This window comes from Pogona vitticeps, chromosome 12, assembly GCF_051106095.1.
Source record: "Pogona vitticeps strain Pit_001003342236 chromosome 12, PviZW2.1, whole genome shotgun sequence".
NCBI lineage: Eukaryota > Metazoa > Chordata > Lepidosauria > Squamata > Agamidae > Pogona > Pogona vitticeps.
In genome coordinates this window covers 8,593,105-8,612,556 of record NC_135794.1, presented here as the reverse complement: position 1 = coordinate 8,612,556, position 19,452 = coordinate 8,593,105, and the positions used below count along the sequence as shown (strand labels likewise).

The window sequence follows — 19,452 nt, the reverse complement described above, 5'->3', positions numbered from 1 at the left end:
GGGCTTCCGACTGTAGGTCATCACCAGCACTTTGAATTGGGCCTGGGAACAGACACGTCGCCAGTCCAGCTGTTGTAGCAGGGGAGCTAGAAGCCCCTCCTCTGCTTGAGATGGAAGGCAGGCAATCAAGGCTCAGTTTCATGCCTTGGCTAGTCAACTTCATGCTTTCGGAAGTGAAGGATCGGCCACCTGCCCACCAGTGCCCAGAGGACACCCATGAATACTCACAATGCTTTCCCACACTTTGGGGGAGGCTCTTCTGTCAAAACGAAGTGGAAAGATCAAAGAATAATCTAGTAAAACGATGCTACCTGGAGACAGGACACATTTTCTGTGACTGTAGAGAAATTCAGTCCATGCAGCCCTTCTGCGCATACAATGTATGCCCCACCACATGTACAAAAGAAGATCTAACATCTAGCCAAGATAAAGCAATCTAAGTTGAACACTTCTGGCCAAAATAATAATAATATTTTAAAAAAATCTCTAATTTGGAGAACTGTCTGTCAGATCTGCTTGGACCTGGGTTTCTGCCATGAGCTAGAGGTTGGACCCGATGGCCTAGAAGGTCCCTTCCAACACCGTTGTTGTACGATTCTATGAAAAGATCATCACAAGAAGTGGGTGAATGGGTCACAGCTTGAAAGGAATGAATTAAAGGTCATGTTAATCTGTAGCTAGTGATTTGGGGCAACATGCAAACATAACTCCTTTCTTTTTTCTTTCTTTATTCCTGTCAGAGAGTTGAACGATTCAAAATTATGAATTTATATGAAATACAGTAAAATTAAAACAAATTGAAATGATAAGATAATTAGACCCTTTTTAACCAGACGTGGGCTACTTCAGTAGTATTATCTCAGCCATTTGCCAGCTCTTCCTTTGTACACGTGTTGGGGAATGAATTGTATGCACACGTGGGCTTCGAGGACTGAATTTCTCCACTGTCAAGAAAAATGGCCCGCTATCCAGGTAGCCCCAATCGGACTTGATTGTTCCCAGCTTGGATCTTCCAACTTCATTTTGGAGTCTGTTCAGGAGCTTCCAGGCGCCCCGCTAACTTCTTCCATACAATGGTCTTGTTTTCAACCCTCTTGCACGGATGGCATTGTGGGAGACTGCCAGAAGCTCCCGGGCATCAGCCCATCTCCCTGCAGGTGGATGTCCCACCTCAAAACACCTCGGCACTCAGCACCGGCCGCTCACCCAACTATTGGGGCTGGAACGACGCAGCTCCCGGATGCGCCCGGAGAGGTTCGGGCATGCCAACAGAAGGGACGTTTGAGAAAGGGGGCTCCAGCAGTGAGGAAGAGGAAGAGGAGGTGGTGGCGGTGGCGGCTTCAGCCAACGACATAGATGAGGATGCCTGCCAAGCTGAGGAGGGGCCCACGGCCACAACTCCCGCAACTGAGGGCTTGGAGACGGTGAGGAGCCGTGACCCCTCGATGGAGGAGATGGTCGCATTTCCTTCCCACTGAAAGAGGCGGACCATCTGCAGAGGGCTGAGGCCTGGTGGGCGGAAGCCTGGACGCAGGAGAACCAACACCATGCCCGCCCGTGCCAGCGACCACATGAGGGCGAGGGGCTTCCCAGGGTCTTGACCGAGCACTCTATGAAGCCACCACCTGAGGGCTCTGTCTGCCCACTCGGATCCGAAAGCCCCGTAAGATCCTTCATACATTCAACCTTGGTGTCTGTTATTTTCACCATGTTTTCCATTTTCCACTGCTTTAAGTAATTTTTCTCTACTTCTATTAATCTCATAATTGGGGCTTCCTCTTTCTCCCGCTGTGGCCTGTTCTATTGGTTGTTATCCACAACATCCCATTTTCCACATTAAATATCATCTGTCCACACCACTTTTTGGATGTCGTGTGTGATCCATGTTCATTAATTTCCTTCTCTCCCCACCCCCAAATCCCACCCTCCCAAAGATGTTGAATGAAGCCTTTTGGTCCCCAAGAGCCCATGTGCCCGAGAAGGACCAAGATGGCACCAACATTCAGACCAACCCTGTCCGCTTGGATGGCCACAGCGCTGCTGCTTCTGGGGCTGGGAAAGAGATGCATGAAGAGGACCAGACGCTGCCTTCCACACCCATCTCGTGCAGCTCCATTACACGCAAGGAGCTGTTTTCCCCAGCCCCCATTCCCAGTAAATCTCTCCTGTGCAGAGCAGCCTTGTGGCTGGTGGCAGCTCCCTTTCCAGCACATACCCATCCTGATGTGGGTGAAAAGGAGCCGGAGAGGACTTGGGGGGGGGGGACTCCATTTGAGAAGCCCATGGCACTGAATCCCCCCCACCCATTGGCCATGCCTGCTCACGTTCCCTGTCTCATAACCAGGAGGCACCTCTCCACCTCATCAATGAGCCACAATCATTCACACCTAGTTACACAAAATGCACACAAACAACCATAGGATTTTGGTTAACACATTTGATTTTGCATAACCACTGGATAGGTTGTTTGCTTCTTCCTCATCAGTCAGTCAGTCCTTCTGGATTTGCTGCTTTGTCTGCTTGGGTGTGTTATCCACAGGGCTGTGTGTCCAAAGTGGCCTGTTCTCAACATCTAAGCTAGTGTGCTCCTCTCGGGCATGGTGGAGGATGTTGGAGAGGATACGGTTCAGTCAAGCTGAGGTAATAATTCAACTACCAGTCTGGCCAGCTGTTGTGGCGTGTATGTCTGCGTGCGGAGGCACCCTTTCGTCTTTTCCTTCAGCCAATAAAACCTCTTGGGACAACCTTGCGAGAGTAAGCTACAGAGAAGAACTCAGTAATGAGCGCTCTCACATTCAAAATAATAATAATAATAATAAAACCAAATCTGAGAAGTGTGTCTGCTATGAAGCCTACCTTACCTACCGTCAAGCCAACTTGACTCCATTTGGAAAGAAAGTACTTTGACCCCTCGTTTGTTGTCGGCAGTCCAGACAGGAATGAGCTTCAAAATGGAAAAAAAATTACCGAAAGCAGACCGAAATCTTGGGTATAGATTGACGATAGTACAGGTATCTTAACAGCAGGTGGAACTCATTGACTGCTAAGCTGCTCTGCCATCATCCTGCTGAAGATCAGAGTCGAACTTCTCTAGGCAGGGCTGTCAAAGGAGGTGAGGTGGGTGGCTCTTATGGGGAGCACTTTTTCAGCCCTGGGGGGACCCTCCTCCCAGTTCTGCCCTCCCCAGGAAGGCCTTTTTCTTCCTTTGAGGCGCTGTAATCACTCAGTTGCTAAGAGTGGTGTTCCTTTCTAGAATCGGGGATCAAGAGAGTTGTGGGGGGGAACCTCAGGGCACTGGAGGGCACGGGTAGAATGGCCGAGGGTCAAACGAGGCCTCCTCCGTTGTTGATTTAATTTAATTTTATTCCAAATATTGAAAGAACAGAAAGTTGCTTCCCTCTCCACCCACCCCCAACCCACCCCCAATTATATTTTAGTGTTTGGTACATATCAACTATAACTATAAAGTATATAAAATATATAAAGTTTGAATAAAGACTATGCTGTGGCAAGACATCCAGATGTCGTTATAAGTATGCTACTTAGTGCCAATAAGGGATTTCAAGGGCTAGGGTCAACTATAGAAATCAGCAACCATTAGACCCAAACAAGAGTCCTTGAGAAGAAAAACAAATGGCAGGGCTTCACTGTCGCACGTCAAAGGAAAATCAGACCGGTCTTGCTCAGCGGCTTCTGCTTCACCAAGCTTCACGGCTGAGAATGGTTGGGTGACACTGATTGTCCCGTTGGTTCGCTGTGCACCTCGGGAGGATGAGGTGGAGACGGGTGGAGCTTCTCGAGGAGGGCCATGAGGGACCTGAGACACTGTAGACTCCTCTGTGGACTCAGAAGGCTCCAAGTGGTCTTCATCCCCTGCAGTCTCCTTTTTCCTCTGTTCTTGCTGAGGGAAAAGAAGATGGAGAAAAGGGAGATACTAGGAGCAATAGGAATGGTCTCAAAAAGCTTTGTGCTCACTGACCCACCTGAGCGAACTACGAGAGGGCTTCACACCACAAATGGGTCTCTGGACAGGGAGATACGCTCTTTCCTATCTAAGCTAGGATACCCTTGTGATCTCCTAACCATGTGTTGATGCGGAAGTTCTGTGTAGGCCATTTTCACTGCCTGCCATTTTTACATTTAGATTCCGTCTCCCCTCACATGCCCATCTTTCTTCTTCTAGTTAATGGGGTGGAGGCATACATTTAGTTGCCCCGTTTATATGAGACTTATTGTATGTCTATCCCATCTTTCTTTCAAAAAAACCACCAAAAATTTTCAGAGTACTGTAGTCTGAATGCACATCATCACCAAGTTACCCTCACAAACTATCCTGGGAGGTACGTTAATTTGAGGAGATAATTAGGTGAAGATCACCCAGCAAGCTTCAGGACAGAGTGACTGCATTCAACCAGATGTCCAGCCCTGGAGTCAAGAAACGCTGATTCCTGGACTTCATGAGCAATTAAATATCTTTTTAAAAGTTCTTCCAGAAAAAGAGCAGGAGTTGTACTAAATGAAGCAAACCTGTCCCCAAGATTTGAAAGAGACAGACGTCTCCGTTTTGAACCTCACCTCCTGATCCTGCAGCCGCCTCTTGTGAGCCATCTTATAGAGTTTGTGGAACTTCTTTCCATCCAGTTCAATAAATTTGGACACAAATATCCACAAGTACCTCCCAACTCCCTGGCTACAGTTTTCAGAGAGACTTTGGTGCATTATCTAATATTGCCACCCGGCTTCCCCAGAGACTGGCAAAGCCAGAAGAAAATCATGCAAGCTGAGACAAGTCATGCGAACAGGCTTAAATGAGAAAAGCAAAACATAAAAAGATGAAAGACGTTTAGTTCTGTACTGTATAGAGGATACTGAGCAGAGGTTGCCATGGTGCAGAGGCAGATGTTCCTACGGACAGCACTTTTGTCGATCTGTGCAACCAGATATGCACAAAAATATACAGAAAATATAAAACATGTGAACAGCATCCTTGAAAGTGCCCTGTTTTGGAGATGCAGCAAGGAGGAAGGAAAGGTCCACCTGTGGTGTTCTAATGGCGATAGATAGACCACCAACGCATGCAAACACCCAGTTGTCAACCCATATGCAAGTGAGTCATGTTAGGGCAGCCGAAATGGCCTCTGCTGGTGTAAGCAGGAAGAAAGGGATAGACCCTGTCCAGTTCTGTGCAACAGGTATCTTGTGTACCTTCTCACTTTTGTCCTTTGTTTTCTTTTTTTTCTCTCCTTCCTTCCCCTTTTTACTCGCAGTCCCTTTTTCTTTGCCTTCCTCGTCCTCCTTTGTCTTCTGCTTCTTTCTCGCAGGACTTTGATCCCCTCCATCCACCTAGAGAGAAGAGAGGGACATCCAACCCATCGATTCGTTTCAATCATTTCTCATCCCTCCTTTCCTCGGAAAGAACCCAAGGAGGACAAAGCCAATCAACGAAAAGCATTCAGTTAAAAACAATGATACTGCATTTAAAATTGGAAGGCATCCAGTGAAGCAAGAAGAACGCCTTCTAGCCAAACTTCAGCTGCTTTGCCAAAAGTCTTAGTATATAAAAAAAATCTAAGTTGAGTTCCTCAGAACGTCTTCCACAGACTGCTTCTCTGATTGCCGAGGGGGAGAGACTCCATTCCCATGCTCATCCCTGCCTTCGGGAGACTTCTTTTCCTTTTTTCTATGGGGCCCCCTCTTTTCCACCTGGCTCTAGGGTAGGAGAAAAGCCAGCTGAAAGGAAAATACAATAAACTTCCAACCTGCCCATTTCATTCTTTGGAGTGAGCACCTATCTTCCCTTATCTCATAAAATCAATTGCCACTTACACTGTGGATAATCCATTGAGTCAACAGGGAAAAAAGGAAAAATAATTGGCACCAAACTAACCCCAATTCTGCAATCAGAAACCTGAATCCCCCCCAATTCCCTGGGGGGACAGATGTTTTTCTGAGGAAGGGTGCTCCAAGGGCTGCAAAAACAGCCTTTGGGGTCCACCTGTGGCCTGAAAGCTTAAGGATTCTCATCATGATCACAGACAATATGGCTTTAGATGGATCAGACGGACGAATACCGAGCACGCAGGTCGCTTGGATGTTCTTCCAGAAGCTGCTGTTTTTCGCTTAGCTGGTTGAGGGATAGGCATCAAAGTTGAAGGTCTGTCTGACTGAAGTGCCAGATCTTCTGACTCTTTAGAACTCCTGTCCTCTCCTAACTGCTTCATCGGTTCAGGAACTGCCTTTTTCATGCTTACTTTTTTCGAGATTGTTTTACACCCCAAAATCAGTGGTCTGGGGGTTGGCGGTGAGGAGGGCAAATCCGGAGGCTGTAGTGCTTCCTCCATCAGGTAGATTCTAAGGTCACATTTCCGCTCCTTCAATTCGAGCTTAGTGAATTTTCGACAATGAAGCGTGAACATTATTTTAAAAAACTCCTCCATGTCCAATACATCAATACGTTGGCAAAAATATGTCACTGGAGGGCTGCCTCCATTACATTACTGGCAAGTCATAATTTTTCCCCCTGTGGGAAAATACACTGAAAGGTTGCTATGCAAATGTCACCAGGGGGAGGAGATGATGACCAGTACTGCTGTGCAGACATGCCAAATCCACTGTGTGCAATGCATTTCTGCAGGAGCAGCCACTGCAAAAGAGGAGCATTCTCCTAAACAGAAACTCTTTCCTGATCAACATTCTCTCTAATTTCCACACACCTCCCTGGGGTGACATTCTACAACTAGAACAAAAGGGGCTGGAAACGATAGGTGTGCGTCCACGGAGGGGTTGGTGGAGTCAAGCACACTCGGGCTTCTTAGAGGGAGACTTGCTTTGCTATACTGATATATCAATAAATTATTATATATATATATATACTGCTCTCTCTCAGAAACAAATCTCCCTCTAAGATGCCCGAGTGCGAGTCAATAAAAATAAATTATTTTTATATCAATAAACATAATATATTGATAAATCATTATAGCAGAAACAAGTCTCCCTCTAAGATGCCAGGGCATAAAATAAAACAGGAGGAAATTAACTGGTACTGATAAAAGTTCTTGGGACAGTAGTCCTGGGATACAAACCACAGCACAACAGAGGTATGGAAAGTATTGGAAGAACTGGAAAACTTTTCCCTCGTGTGACTAGGGCCTTAGTCTGCTTGGCAATTCAAGAGTGTGACAAATGTTAAGGACTGGCACATCTATATACCACAGAAGCTTTCCATTTCTAGACGATACACCACCAATTTCATTCAAACGGGTATTTATGTTGTCCAATATAGAAAGTGGGACATTGTTCTCTTGCAGCATTTGCTGTTACTAAATTCTGCATTCTTCTTTTGGATCACAAAGCTGCACTTTAGAAAACAACCTCAGAACACACTCATAACAGAGGATACGGATTCCAGGAAATCCTTCTGGCTGCACTGAAAAATCCGTTCAAGTGTTCAAAAGGAACCCTTCACTTAAGGACAGATCTGAAACAATGCCGAGGGGCTTCTAGCCATATCATCTGGAATCATCACCTGATTCTTCCGGACAGTAATTCAAGTCAATTGCTGCTGTGCATTGTGTGGATGCAACACTCTGCTTTTGGAACTGTTTTTTGTTCTGGCCATCTAGAGTGTCTGAAACCTGCACTCTCTGAGAGGCATTTTGGAATTCTGCTGAAACCAGGGATGCAAATATCCATTGTAGAATTCAACAGCTGCCAGCTTCTTCTTAAGGATCACGGTCTTTGCTCCAACCCAGCCTTCCTAGAAAAGGGAAATAGGCAAAGTGAGACTGGGAAAGGTCAGAGCACCTCCTGCAAGTCTACAGGGTCACTGCCCACAGCTAGAGGCTAAGCATGCTGTCCCTCTCGGCTTTCAAGGCTTTGTAATGCCATCTTTCTTCGGCTACAGGAGTCAGCTTGGAGAACATGGGGGGGGGCAGGGCCTGATTTAACCGCAGAACTTTGTCTGGGAGAAGGAGGAGGCAGAGGTTCCAGAAAGGCATTAGCATCCACCATAGTGTGCATTTTGAAGCCAGGGTAAAGACGACATGAGCAAGCAAGTTGAGCATAAAGCTACATTTGAAACCATTCCTTCAGTTTAACAAATTGGGACTGGACCACTGCCGCAACAGGGAAAGGGGGATTTTAAAGAATGGAATACCACACTTAGGAACATACCTTGCAATGGATCACTAATGTTTCTGACTTCTTATTGTAAAACACTGATCCTGGGAGAATCTCATTTTCAGGTCTTAACCTATCTGAAAGGAAAACACATGTTCTGCTCACTGCTTTCCCACAACAAGTAATTATTAAGTTCAACCTCCTTATAAAACCTCATCAAAGTACAGTGGTGCCTCGCTTAACGATGATAATACATTCCAGGAAAATCGCCGTTAAGCGAAAACATCGTCAAGTGAAATTTAAAAACCCATTGAATAGCATTGAAACCCGTTCAATGCGTTCCAATGGGGTAAAAACTCACAGTCCAGCGAAGATCCTCCATACAGCAGCCATTTTCGCTGCCTGTATAGCGAGGAATTTGTCCCTAAACACAGCAGGGAGCCATTTTAATTATCCGGCGGCCATTTTGAAACCGCCAATCAGCTGTTTAAAAAACATCGTTTTGCGAAGAATCGGTTTCCGAAGCAGGGAACCAATCTTCGGAAAGCGAAATTCCCCCATTTAGACCATCGTTTTGCAATCGCAATTGTGATTGTTGCAAAGCAGATTCGTTGTAATGTGGGGCAATCGTAAAGGGAGGCACCACTGTATCAGATCTTAACCGTGCTTCCCAGTGCTCCTTAAGCTTTGGCCTTTGTAAAGCTCAAGGAAAGACTTTTATAACTCAGCTGGATCAGGTAATAAATCTTAACACACCTCATGCTCTCCAAATTTGTTTCTGGGATCAATACATGCACGGTGCTTTTTGCTGACCTTAGATATCATGATGCACTATAACACAACTACCACTTTCCTAGCTTAGCTTTCGGTTACTAAAGGCTTTATAGATCCAAAGCAGTACTTTCAGAAGGGGACATACAGCCAAGCTGTATGGCGAAACAGGAGTAAAAACACTTGCAGGAAACAAATAATGGGGAACAAAAGAAATATAACCTACTTCATAGAATGCCCCGCAGTGCCATTTCACCTTTATTCCCCAGCGTTTTACAAATGGGAATATTAAATGATTCATTTACGAACCAATAAAATCCGGCAATGTCTCCACTTCTGCAAGATCCAGGAGCTTTACCACACTGCCCATCCACAGTGTTCGCAGGGGCATCTGAAAAGATACAGCACAATAAAATATTTAGGCACAGCATATATTAACACGAGGCATCTTATGTCTCAAGAAGTGGCGTTGTCCATGAAAGCTTACACTGAAATATAGCAGTTAGTCTTTAAGGTGCGACAAGAGCTTTGTCTTACATGGGAGAAATTCAGAGTTACAGTACTTGCTGCTTTACAGGAATTCTAAGGAACTGTCTTACATTGAGCCAGACCACGACTCCACCTGGCCCGGAGTTGCAATGACTGGAAATGGTTCTCTAGGGAGTTCAGACATTCACTTCCCCAGGCCTACCAAGGACTTAACGTGGGACAACTGCATGCAAAGCATGTACTCTTGACAGACCAAGAGCGCCTCCTCTGGGAAGGTGCCATGCTCAGTTACCAGTAGAGAAAAGAACCAATTCCTCCTTTCCCCTGATGGTGTTTCAACAGAGGCATGGCATGTGTAAGACCAACAGGATGTCGGCTCAGCCTGGAGGAGGTCTCCAGGCATAGGAGCAGAGCAGTCTTGTTAGTCTAGGGCCGCAAAACCACCAATACTTCACATAGCACTTTACTCAATAACCGGCTTTATCCACCACCAGCTTTTCTGGCTTGCAATTAAAAGTATCAGCACCAAGAAAGAGGAGTGTGTCACTGGACCGTTTAATACATGAAGCGAAATCTAAGGCTAACAAAAATAACACATATTTCACCTGCCAAGCTCTACACAGTTATGTTGGGAAAAAGGCAGAGTTTATGCTTGGTTTTTGGTCACTTTCTATTTGGGGGTGGACCAGAAGCTTCAAATCTACTACTATAGCAGTACTTTTTGTTGCTTTTCTTGATGTTGAATGTACCTCTGTGTTCTTTTCAAGTCACAGCAAAGTAAAAGTTGGAAGCGAGTAATTTTTGTAAACATATTTGCAAGAGTGTTCTTACCAATGTTCCCAAGGCACGGTGCATCCTTAGTATTTGCTCAGGGGCCTGCTCTTCCCATTCAATGCAGCTCACAGCAGCAGTAACTTTAGGAGCTTTAAGATACACCTTAGTTCTTTAAATATTTGGACATCTCTTCTAAATAAACCCACCATTCAGATAATTGCATCACTAGTACTAATTTACTTCAGTGTACGGTAATGTCATAATCCTTCCTCATCTTAAAAGAATGCCAAAAAACTCACCTCTTGGGCTCCCCACCCACCCACAAATCCTGATGCTCTACGGTGATTCATTAGAAGAATCAGCTGCTGCTCCTAACTTTCCTAAATGAAAGGGGGGAAAGAAACCATTCCTGGTGAAAAACTGATTGACTTATTTCAAACACCTTGTAGAAGAACCCTAACTAATAAAAAAATAGTAAATTAAGAAGGGAATTGCACCAGTCTATTACACCAGTGATTTCCAGCCTTTCTGACACCAGGGACAGGTTTAGTTGAAGACCATTCTCCCAAGGTCTGGGGGAGGGTATTTGTTATGCAGTAGGTTGCTGGAAAACAGGTTTGAATTAAGCTCATTACATGTATTGTACCAGGACAAGATGAGTGGTGAGCAGGAGGTGAGATGCAATTGAAGCTCCACCTCCTGTTAGATCAGCAGCGGCTTAAAATCTAATAGGAGTGCAGACTTCTACATTAGACTTTAATGCCACAGGCCCAGCAGATCTTGCAGCAACAGGAGGGGAGCGAAGCTCCACCTCCTGTTAGATCAGCAGCAGCTCAGAACCTGATAGGAGCGCGCTGACAGGAGGCGGAGCTTCGCTCACCGCTCACCTACTGCTCGCCACTCATCTGTCCCAGCGGCCCGTTCCTTCCAAGGCCACGGCCTGGGACTGGTCTGTGGCCCGGGTCTTGGGGACCCCTGTATTAGGCAATACTGACTTCACTCAAGAACTACTCCAAACATACCAGCTGTTGTTCCTTCCTTTGGCTGCTCTCTCTTGTTCCTTAAACTTTCGGCTAAGTGTTCTAGAACAGCAATGAGCTGAGAAAAGAAAATCCAAAACATACGTCACAGAAGATAGACTTCTACCAATGTGGTCATATTTATTCAAATCTCTAAACCAGGGAAGCACGTTTCTCCATTTTTATTGTTTCATCTGTCTAAAAATTAATACTTCTACCCTCGGATGATCAAGTTCTTCTTGTTTGGTTCACTGATACATAAAACCTTCACTACCATTTCTTGTTACAAAACCCACTTTGAAGAAGGGCCATGTTAACTTACCATGTCTGCACCCAGTTTGGATAACACTGACTCCAATTCTTTTGCCGTACAGTTGGGTGGAACTGGAACGGTTTCCTGTTTAATTATGGGACCTACATCAAACCTATGGACATAACACATAGCATTACCTTTTTACTTTTATCTTGGAGTTATGGTTTTTAAACAAAGAGTAAGAGCTCATGAGAGTTTGTAAATCAATAGGAGGACAAGAAGCTGTCAGAAAATTATAGATACACATCCCTGCAAGAAACAAGCCTTCAGTGTTTGATCTTACAAGGCCGCCGTCAGTCAGAGCTGCTTTAAGTGCCACTATTCTATAAAATCTAGATAGTAGATATACTACTCTACTTTGGTTAGAGTGGGTGGCGTATCAGTTAAATAAATAAATAAATAAATAAATAATCTATTTAAAAACTGCAGTACAGAGATACCAGAACAAACATGAACTAAGGCAGTTTTGGCTGAACATCTCTACATACTTCTACATCTCTACATAAAACATACTGCCCAATGGTTTTAAGAGATCACATGAAACCTGCTACAACATTTTTGTAGTGTGAAAGTTTTGCTTTAGGTTCCAGACGACAAATGCCATTTGAACCTCTCCTCTCATTCTCCCACCCCTAGTCTTAATTCAATGCCCACTGTAGGATATACCTCCTAAACAAGTTCTTTTTGACCCTGCTTCCACTTGTCATTTCTGAAAAATGTTTGGCATTCTTGGGGCTCTCCTTATTCTGTCACTTTGGCTCCAAAAACACTGACAATAACAAACTAAGTTCTTAGTACTTATTATTAAGTAGCCATTGTCTGTACTTTTTAATAAGCTCCAGACAACACAAAAATATAGAATCAAGCTGCATAATCCTAACCTTTGAATACATAAAAAAGAGAAAAGCATTTGTAATGGCACAATGTAGTTTTAACAGATGGGAACATCACTCAGCACCCACAAAATTTTCAGAGTTGATAAAAAATAGGTTTTGACATGTTATTCCATTAGATAAAATAGCATTTATACCTCTTTGGCCTAATCTGCATTATTGTCACCCCAGTAACTGTATCTCCATGGAGTACTGTGTGGATGATTGGCGCGGGGCCACGCCATCTCGGAAGACAGCTGGGATGGACATTCAATACGCCGCTGAATCAGAAATTTAGAAGAAATTTGGAAATCAGAAGAGAATACTAATTCTAATATGCGTAAGCACATAGTGACCAATTTATTTATTTGATTTGTATACCACCCATCTGGCAGCCAAGGCCATTCTGGGCAGTTGACAACAAATAAGAAAAAAACAGCAGAGTAACAAAATAGCAAAATTAATACACAATACAAAACTTATAATTCAATAAACACAATTAAAAGTGTAGAGAAATAAAAACATGCAACATGGCAGTATGATAAAAGTTGTATTATTGGACACGATTGTATCAGAGTATAGTTAGTTCAGGGAAGGCCTGTCTAAATAGTCAGGTTTTTAGTAGCTTTCTGAATGTGCCCAGCGAAGGGGCAAGGTGGACTGCGGGCGGAAGAGAGTTCCACAGTTGCGGAGGTTCCGTTGAAAAGGCCAGACTTCCGGTGGTTGTTTTCCAGGCCTCTCTCGGGGTCAGGCCTCTCAGCCGCCCTGCCTGCAATGATCGTATAGGATGGGCAGACCTAACCGGAAGGAGGCGCTCAGCCAGATATTGAGGTTCCAAACCATTTAGGGCCTTATAGGTTAGTACCGTCCCCTTGAAACTGGTACGGAAGCGAACAGGTAGCCAGTGTAAGGCGGCCAGGGTGGGGGATATATGTTGACATTTTCTAACCCCACTCAGAAGTCTCAACACCGCATTCTGGACCCGTTGCAGTCTCTGTAGCAGTTCCAAGGGCAGCCCCACACAGAGGGCATTACAGTAGTCTAATTTCGAGATTACCAGCACATGGACCAGCGTGGTGAGGGACCTGGTGTCAAGGTAAGGACGTAGCTGGGTGATCAGCTTTAGGTGGAAATAAGCTGACCGGACCACAGACACTATTTGAGATGTCACTGATAGCGATGGGTCCAAAATCATGCCCAAGCTATGAACCTCATCGTTCATGGAAACAGTGTCCCCCCCCAAAAAAAAAAGATAAGGAGGCACCCAGACAACAGACAACAGAGGCCCCCACCCACAGGATATCCATCTTCTCCGGGTTCAGTCTCAGTCTGTTTTCCCTCATCCATCCCGGCACCGCATCCAGGCAGCACTCAAGGGACGGGACAGCATCCACTGCAGAAGGATGGAAGGGGAGATAGAGCTGGGTGTCATCTGCGTATTGGTGACACAAAGCTCCAAAACTCCTGATGACATCCCCCAGCGGCCTCATGTCGATATTAAATAGCATTGGGAAGATGACCGACCCCTGCGGGACTCCACAACGGAGAGTCAACGGAGCGGACATCTCCGCAAGCTGAACTCTGAGGACGGTCCTCCAGGAAGGATCTGAGCCAGGGCAAAGCCTGAGCATCAACCCCCAACCCCGAGAGCCTCCCCAGGAGGGTACCTGGGGTATCAAAGGTGGTATCAGTGGTATCAAAGGCCACTGAGGGGTCGAGGAGAACCAGCAAGGACACTTTGCCCCTATTGGCCTCCCTCAAGAGGTCATCTTGCAGGGTGACCAATGTTGTCTCCGTGCCATGATGCGGCCTGAACACAGACTGGAATGGATCAAGGGCATCAGTCTCCTCCAGGAGAGCATGAAGTTGGTTGGCCACCACTCTCTCTATCAGCTTGCCAATAAAGGGGATATTGGCAACTGGACGATAGTTGTTAATATCATCAGCCGCCAAGTTGGTTTTTTTCCAGATAGGCCAACCCCTTTTTAAATAGGCATCTTAACATTCAGTAAAGTTGTTGCAAATATATACTGCTCAATTATGGTCCCTTTTCCACTTTATGTACAAATGTATGTTGCCATCAGGGGGGTGCATTTGACTTAAATCACAATTTAAATCATGCTTTATATTTAAAACATTGTGGGTTTTTTTTATTATTTACTGTATTTTTTTTAAAAAAATCCACTTTAAAATGTTTTAATTGTGATTTAAATCAATTTGATTTGAAAATAATTCCCCCCCCCCCAAGGCTGGCATTCTGACAATTAACCTTATAAACTGTAGACAGTAGAGAAGCAGAGAACTGAAGGATAAGGAAAGTGGAACAAGAAAACAATCTGAATTTTTTTAAAATTGTTACATAAAACTGAAATTGTAAGATAGAAATGATTTAACACAGTAATAAAGATCCCCCATTTTGTTCACCTTGTGAGAGATTAATAATAAGTTGAATACTTCAGGGAATAGTTCTAGCAGGCTCTACTTCAGGCACCAGTAACTTCATCCCACGCAGCATCCCTCCCCAGTGGTCAGAGACCTTCCACTTATATATTAGCCAAATACTCTGAATTATGTAGATCACACTGAGCATGCTCCAAGACCACAGTCTTACTATGGGAACTTCAAGATGAGGTCCTCATGGAGAAGATGGCCAAATGATGCCACCACACCGACGTCAAAGTGCTCGCACGAGGCAACATCTGGCCAGAAGTGGACAGGGAGTTGAGACTGCTCTGCATAGTTCTTGACAGGCAGTCCCTTTGGCAGCTGGGGCTGTACAGTCACCACCTCCAGATGGTCTACAAGAGCATTCGGTCTGGGCTCCCTGCAACAGGACATTTTAAAAAAAGAGGTCAAATGGAAGATTTGACACTGCTAAGTTACCACCATGCCAAGATTTGAACCCCACAAGAAAACTTCTTTATACCAAGTCAGATATCTGCTCATCTAAGCCAGTACTGTCTCCTCTAGGGGAGGGAAAATTTAACTCCTGGGGCTAAAACTGGTTGTCTCTCCTTATGTCCTTTCCCTGTAAGATCAATGTTTGGTGATTTCCCAACCTTTGCACAGTGCTCTTCTTCCTCAGTTCTAAAAAAGGTTGAACCTCTAAGGCTTTGTTAAAGATATAGTAAGTTCAAATGCTGGTTGATCCTTTGACGCCACCCACCATCAAAATAAAAACACCCTGAGATTGCTTTTGAAACAGAATGAGGCTCTCACACTGAAAGGTCTGCTTAAACTTGCCTCACATCTCTTAAAGTCTTGGTCACAAAGAAGTCACCAGAGATTACAAGGAGTGAGCCTGTCATTTGTGCACAAAGGATATGCTCTGCTGCTGAACTAGTCTTTTTATTCATACTTCTACTCCCAATCACTCTGGATTCCCATTATTCTGTATCTTGTAAATCATCTATGATGGCTTTCTGCAGACTTATTGCCATATGGTTAAATTACACACTACAAGCCTTTAGTCCTTCAAGAGCCTCCATTACTGGACAAAGTATGTGCACTTGATCGCATACTTTGTCCAGTAATTATTAAGCCCAGAGCGCAAACAAGAGTTCCGACTCCTGTCCTCTGAAGACGCCGGCCACAGACAATGGTGAAATGTCAGGAAGAAAAACCTTAAGAACACAGCCAAACAACCCGAAAAGCCTAAGAGAACCATCGGATCCTGGCTGTGAAAGCCTTCAAAAATACAATTATTAAGTTCTTTGCACAATTTCTACATTTGCTTTAGATGTGCTTCTCATTTGCTATTTCAGATGGCTTTTAAAACTGTTTTCCGTCATACATACAGAGAGGGAGAGAAGCCGCTTGGAGGTTTTTCTCATGCCAGTGTAGGAATTAGATAAATAAATGAATAGAACCTGAGGGTCTCGGGAAAAGTCCCTGCTGAGGCTGTCAAGATGGAACCTATGCAGAGAGACTCCAGAAGGGCTTTCCAGGGAAGGGAGATACCGAAGGAGGGATTTTAGGAATGACGCTCCCCCCCCCGTGAGTTTTAATGGCCCTGGAGGGATCTGAAGCCAAGCCTGCTGGGTCCTGGTCCGGCCCACGAAGCCTTGCACCACCGGAGGGAACCTCCAGCCCCTGAGCCCCTCAGTTCCACAGCAGGGATGGATGGGAACCCGCCTGCTGCCCACGACCCTCGCCCAGCCCACGCAGGCCATCCCGGGCTCTCCGAGAAGCCGGTCCGCTTCCCGGGGCTTTCTCCCCCTGCCTTCCCCCCCCCGCTCAGCCACCCTTCAACCCAACTTCCGCTTGACCTCTGACCCCCACCCCCCCACCCCCCCGCTTCCCCTTTCTACCCCTGGGCCACAGGACACACCGAGCGGCCTGGAGGGCGCGGAGCGTCTCTACGGAGAAGTCGTCGGTGCCGAAGAAAAGGACCCTCCAGGGCGGCCCCGCTCGCCTCCTGGGAAGCTCCCCGGCCGCCGCCGTCCCGTGAGCCCACCTCCAGCCGTCCCGCCCGAGCCTCCACAACCAGCCCCTCATCGCCCCTCCGCCCGCCTCCTCCTCCTCCCTCAGGCGTTGGCGTCGCGCGGCGATGACGTCCAGCGCGCTCACCCGATTCCGAAGGCACAGTCAGTGGCAGGGAGAGCAGGCGGCGTGGGCGGGGCCTGGAGCGAGACGACGTCCTGGCCGAAGCGTCATCTAGAAACCATGGCAACCGTATCCATGGCTGCCGATCGCCCGCTGAGTTCCAGGCCTCCTTGCTGTACATTCTCCCCCCCACAGATCCTGCTGTGTTGATACCAGAGTGCCTTGTAGGCAGGAATGCAACCGGGAGAGCTTCCCTGTTTTTAGCTTTAATAATCTGTTTTAATGATGTAAGGCGCCTTGGTCCCTTTCTTAGGAGGAAAGGGCGGTGAAAACCTTTTAAATAAATAAAATAAGTAAATATTCTGTGTTTGTCTGTCTATCTTTGCTAGTTTTATTTGAAGGCACAGTGAAGCTCAAGAGACAGGAAAAATAGGAGTGACTGCCTGATTCCAGCTCTTAAGCCTCATTGTTTGAGCCTCCACAGTTTCAGACCTCTGAGGAGGTGCACAACGTGTCCCTCGGCCACAGAAAGATCAAGCTGTGGGTTGGCTGGGACCACGGTGGGCTTTAGAGGACAGTCAGTGGATCTGAAAAACAGTCTCACGGCCTAACACATTCCAAGACTTTTAAATCATGTCACTTTGAACCTAACAGTCTCCATTTTCTCTGACTACAAATCCCATTCTCCTTCGGATCATCACATCCTGTTCTGAGGATTATGAATTTTCTCTCTCTTTTTTTTTCTTGATAACAGATCAAGACTCAGTTCTGTATTTTGGAACAAAATAATACGACGAATGGCCGAAGCTCCAGTGGGACATTCCCCAGGGTAACATTAGTACAGTACATATGAAAAGATCTCTGTAATGTTTGGCTGTCTATGAGTGTAATGAAAATGGGGAAGAAGGCGAGCACCAGGGTTCATTAATAGCACCATACGTAGGTGACATGGTCAAATGCTGTGGGATTTGCACTACGTCTAAAAGGGGTGAAATGTCAAGTCTTTGACTGACCGCATGATACAAAACCTGCTTGCAATTAGTTCCCGTCTTTTCTGCTCCCAAAGTGGCTTTCCCCCCCTCTGTCACTGGGACCTTCTCCTTTTTTAAAGCTGGCATGATTCAAATGGGCCCTCTCCTCTGTTGCTATTTTTTTTTCTTTAAAATATTTTACCATGCTTTTCTCCTTCAAAAGGACCCAAGGTGGCTCACATCATTAAAATATAATATTTAAAACTAAATCCAAAAGGTATACAAAGGTTGAAAAGGATCAAAGAGTACACACTACAAGGTCAACAAATGCCAACTGGAAAACACATTGAAAATAGAAAGGCAGAATCATCCATTCAGCCAATGAGGGAGGAAAAGCTTGACTGAAGAGAAAGGCCTTGGCTCGCTTCTAGGAGGACAGCAAAGATGGGGCCTGCCTAGCCTCAAGTGGGAGGGAGTTCCAAAGTCTGGGACAAGCAACAGAGAAGACCTTCTCCTCTGTCTCCATCAGATGCACCTGCGAAGGTGGTAGGCCCAAGAAAAAGGCGCATGAGCCCCTGCGCCCCATGCAAGTGCTGTACCGCATTTGCGCATATCCATGAGCGCCCCTGCACCCCATGCAAGCACTGCACCACTGCTTGTGCATGTGCACAAGTGCCCCCACACCCCATGTGAGCACTGCACTGTACATGCACATGAGCGCCCCTGCGCCATGTGCGAGCGCTGCATCGCCATTTCTGCATGCGCACGAGCACCCCCGTGCTTTGCGCAGGCGCATACAGTGGCACGCTGCTCGCACATTTGTGCTCACGCTCTTGAGAGAGAGCGCACACACTTATTCACACATGCAGATGGGTGCGGGGGATGCCTCGCCTTCCCCAGGCAGTCCGCAGGGTGAAAAAGGTTGGGGACCCCTGCTCTAGCCAGCAGGTCACTAAGGCATGTGTCCCCATGGCCGGATGAGACCCTCCAAGCTTTCTGGGCAAGCATTGCAACCAGCATGAATGGTAGTGGCATCCACCCAGATAATGAATATTAACGAGATATATCTGCATGGACCAATGAGAGTGTTCTAGAGGTGGAGTCACCAGAGTCTCTGCAGGAGGAAGAGAGGGAGAGAATAGAGTTTTGAAGATGCTGGAATCTGGGTGAGGGAGAGTGGTGGTTGAGGAGGAGGAGGAGGAGAATGGCGGATGTCTGGTTAAGAGTTAACAACACTGCTTGTACTGTCATCATCTGTAACAATAAACAATGTCTGCTTGGTTCTGAAAGATAAACAGTGTTGATGTCATCAACCAGTGGCAGCTGAATGACACATACTGTGAGCCCTTCGCTTGGTGGAACAACCAGGGGCCACGCGGGAACGTGACAACGGTGAACTCCCAAATCAGTCCCGCCACCCATCTATTCCCCCTTTCCCTTCTTTTCAAGTAACGCGGGCAGGGATGACGTTTCTCTGGTGACATCGGGTTTCAAATTAGTTTAAACTAGTTAATGTCCCCAGAGATGAGGTCAGTCCTGTATGCCTTACTTAAGAGTAAGGAAGAGAAGTAACGGATTGG

The 19,452-nt window shown here is 46.1% G+C and overlaps 1 protein-coding gene across 1 annotated transcript; it reads right to left on the bottom strand.

Moving 5' to 3' along the window:
• Nucleotides 1-2,422: 2,422 nt before the first annotated feature.
• Nucleotides 2,423-16,933, bottom strand: LOC140702463 (methionyl-tRNA formyltransferase, mitochondrial-like). The gene is made up of 11 exons (XM_078380969.1): nt 16,687-16,933; nt 14,968-15,180; nt 12,515-12,637; nt 11,494-11,596; nt 11,175-11,250; nt 10,210-10,301; nt 9,199-9,280; nt 8,173-8,255; nt 7,526-7,756; nt 4,576-5,343; nt 2,423-3,901 (listed from the first exon to the last, which is right to left on the bottom strand). The coding sequence occupies exons 1-9, from the start codon at nt 16,851-16,853 to the stop codon at nt 7,619-7,621; spliced, it is 1,077 nt and encodes a 358-aa protein (XP_078237095.1). The 5' UTR covers nt 16,854-16,933; the 3' UTR covers nt 2,423-3,901; nt 4,576-5,343; nt 7,526-7,618.
• Nucleotides 16,934-19,452: the final 2,519 nt, after the last annotated feature.

What these genes read in the sequence shown, in the direction of transcription:
- LOC140702463 (XM_078380969.1), bottom strand. Translation starts at nt 16,853, where the DNA reads ATGAGGGGCTGGTTGTGGAGGCTCGGGCGGGACGGCTGGAGGTGGGCT. An exon ending in CCAAACTGGGTGCAGACATG is followed by an intron (nt 11,251 to 11,493) that starts GTAAGTTAACAT and finishes TTCTTTTCTCAG; the next exon opens with CTCATTGCTGTTCTAGAACA. An exon ending in AAAGGAAGGAACAACAGCTG is followed by an intron (nt 10,302 to 11,174) that starts GTATGTTTGGAG and finishes TGTATCTTAAAG; the next exon opens with CTCCTAAAGTTACTGCTGCT.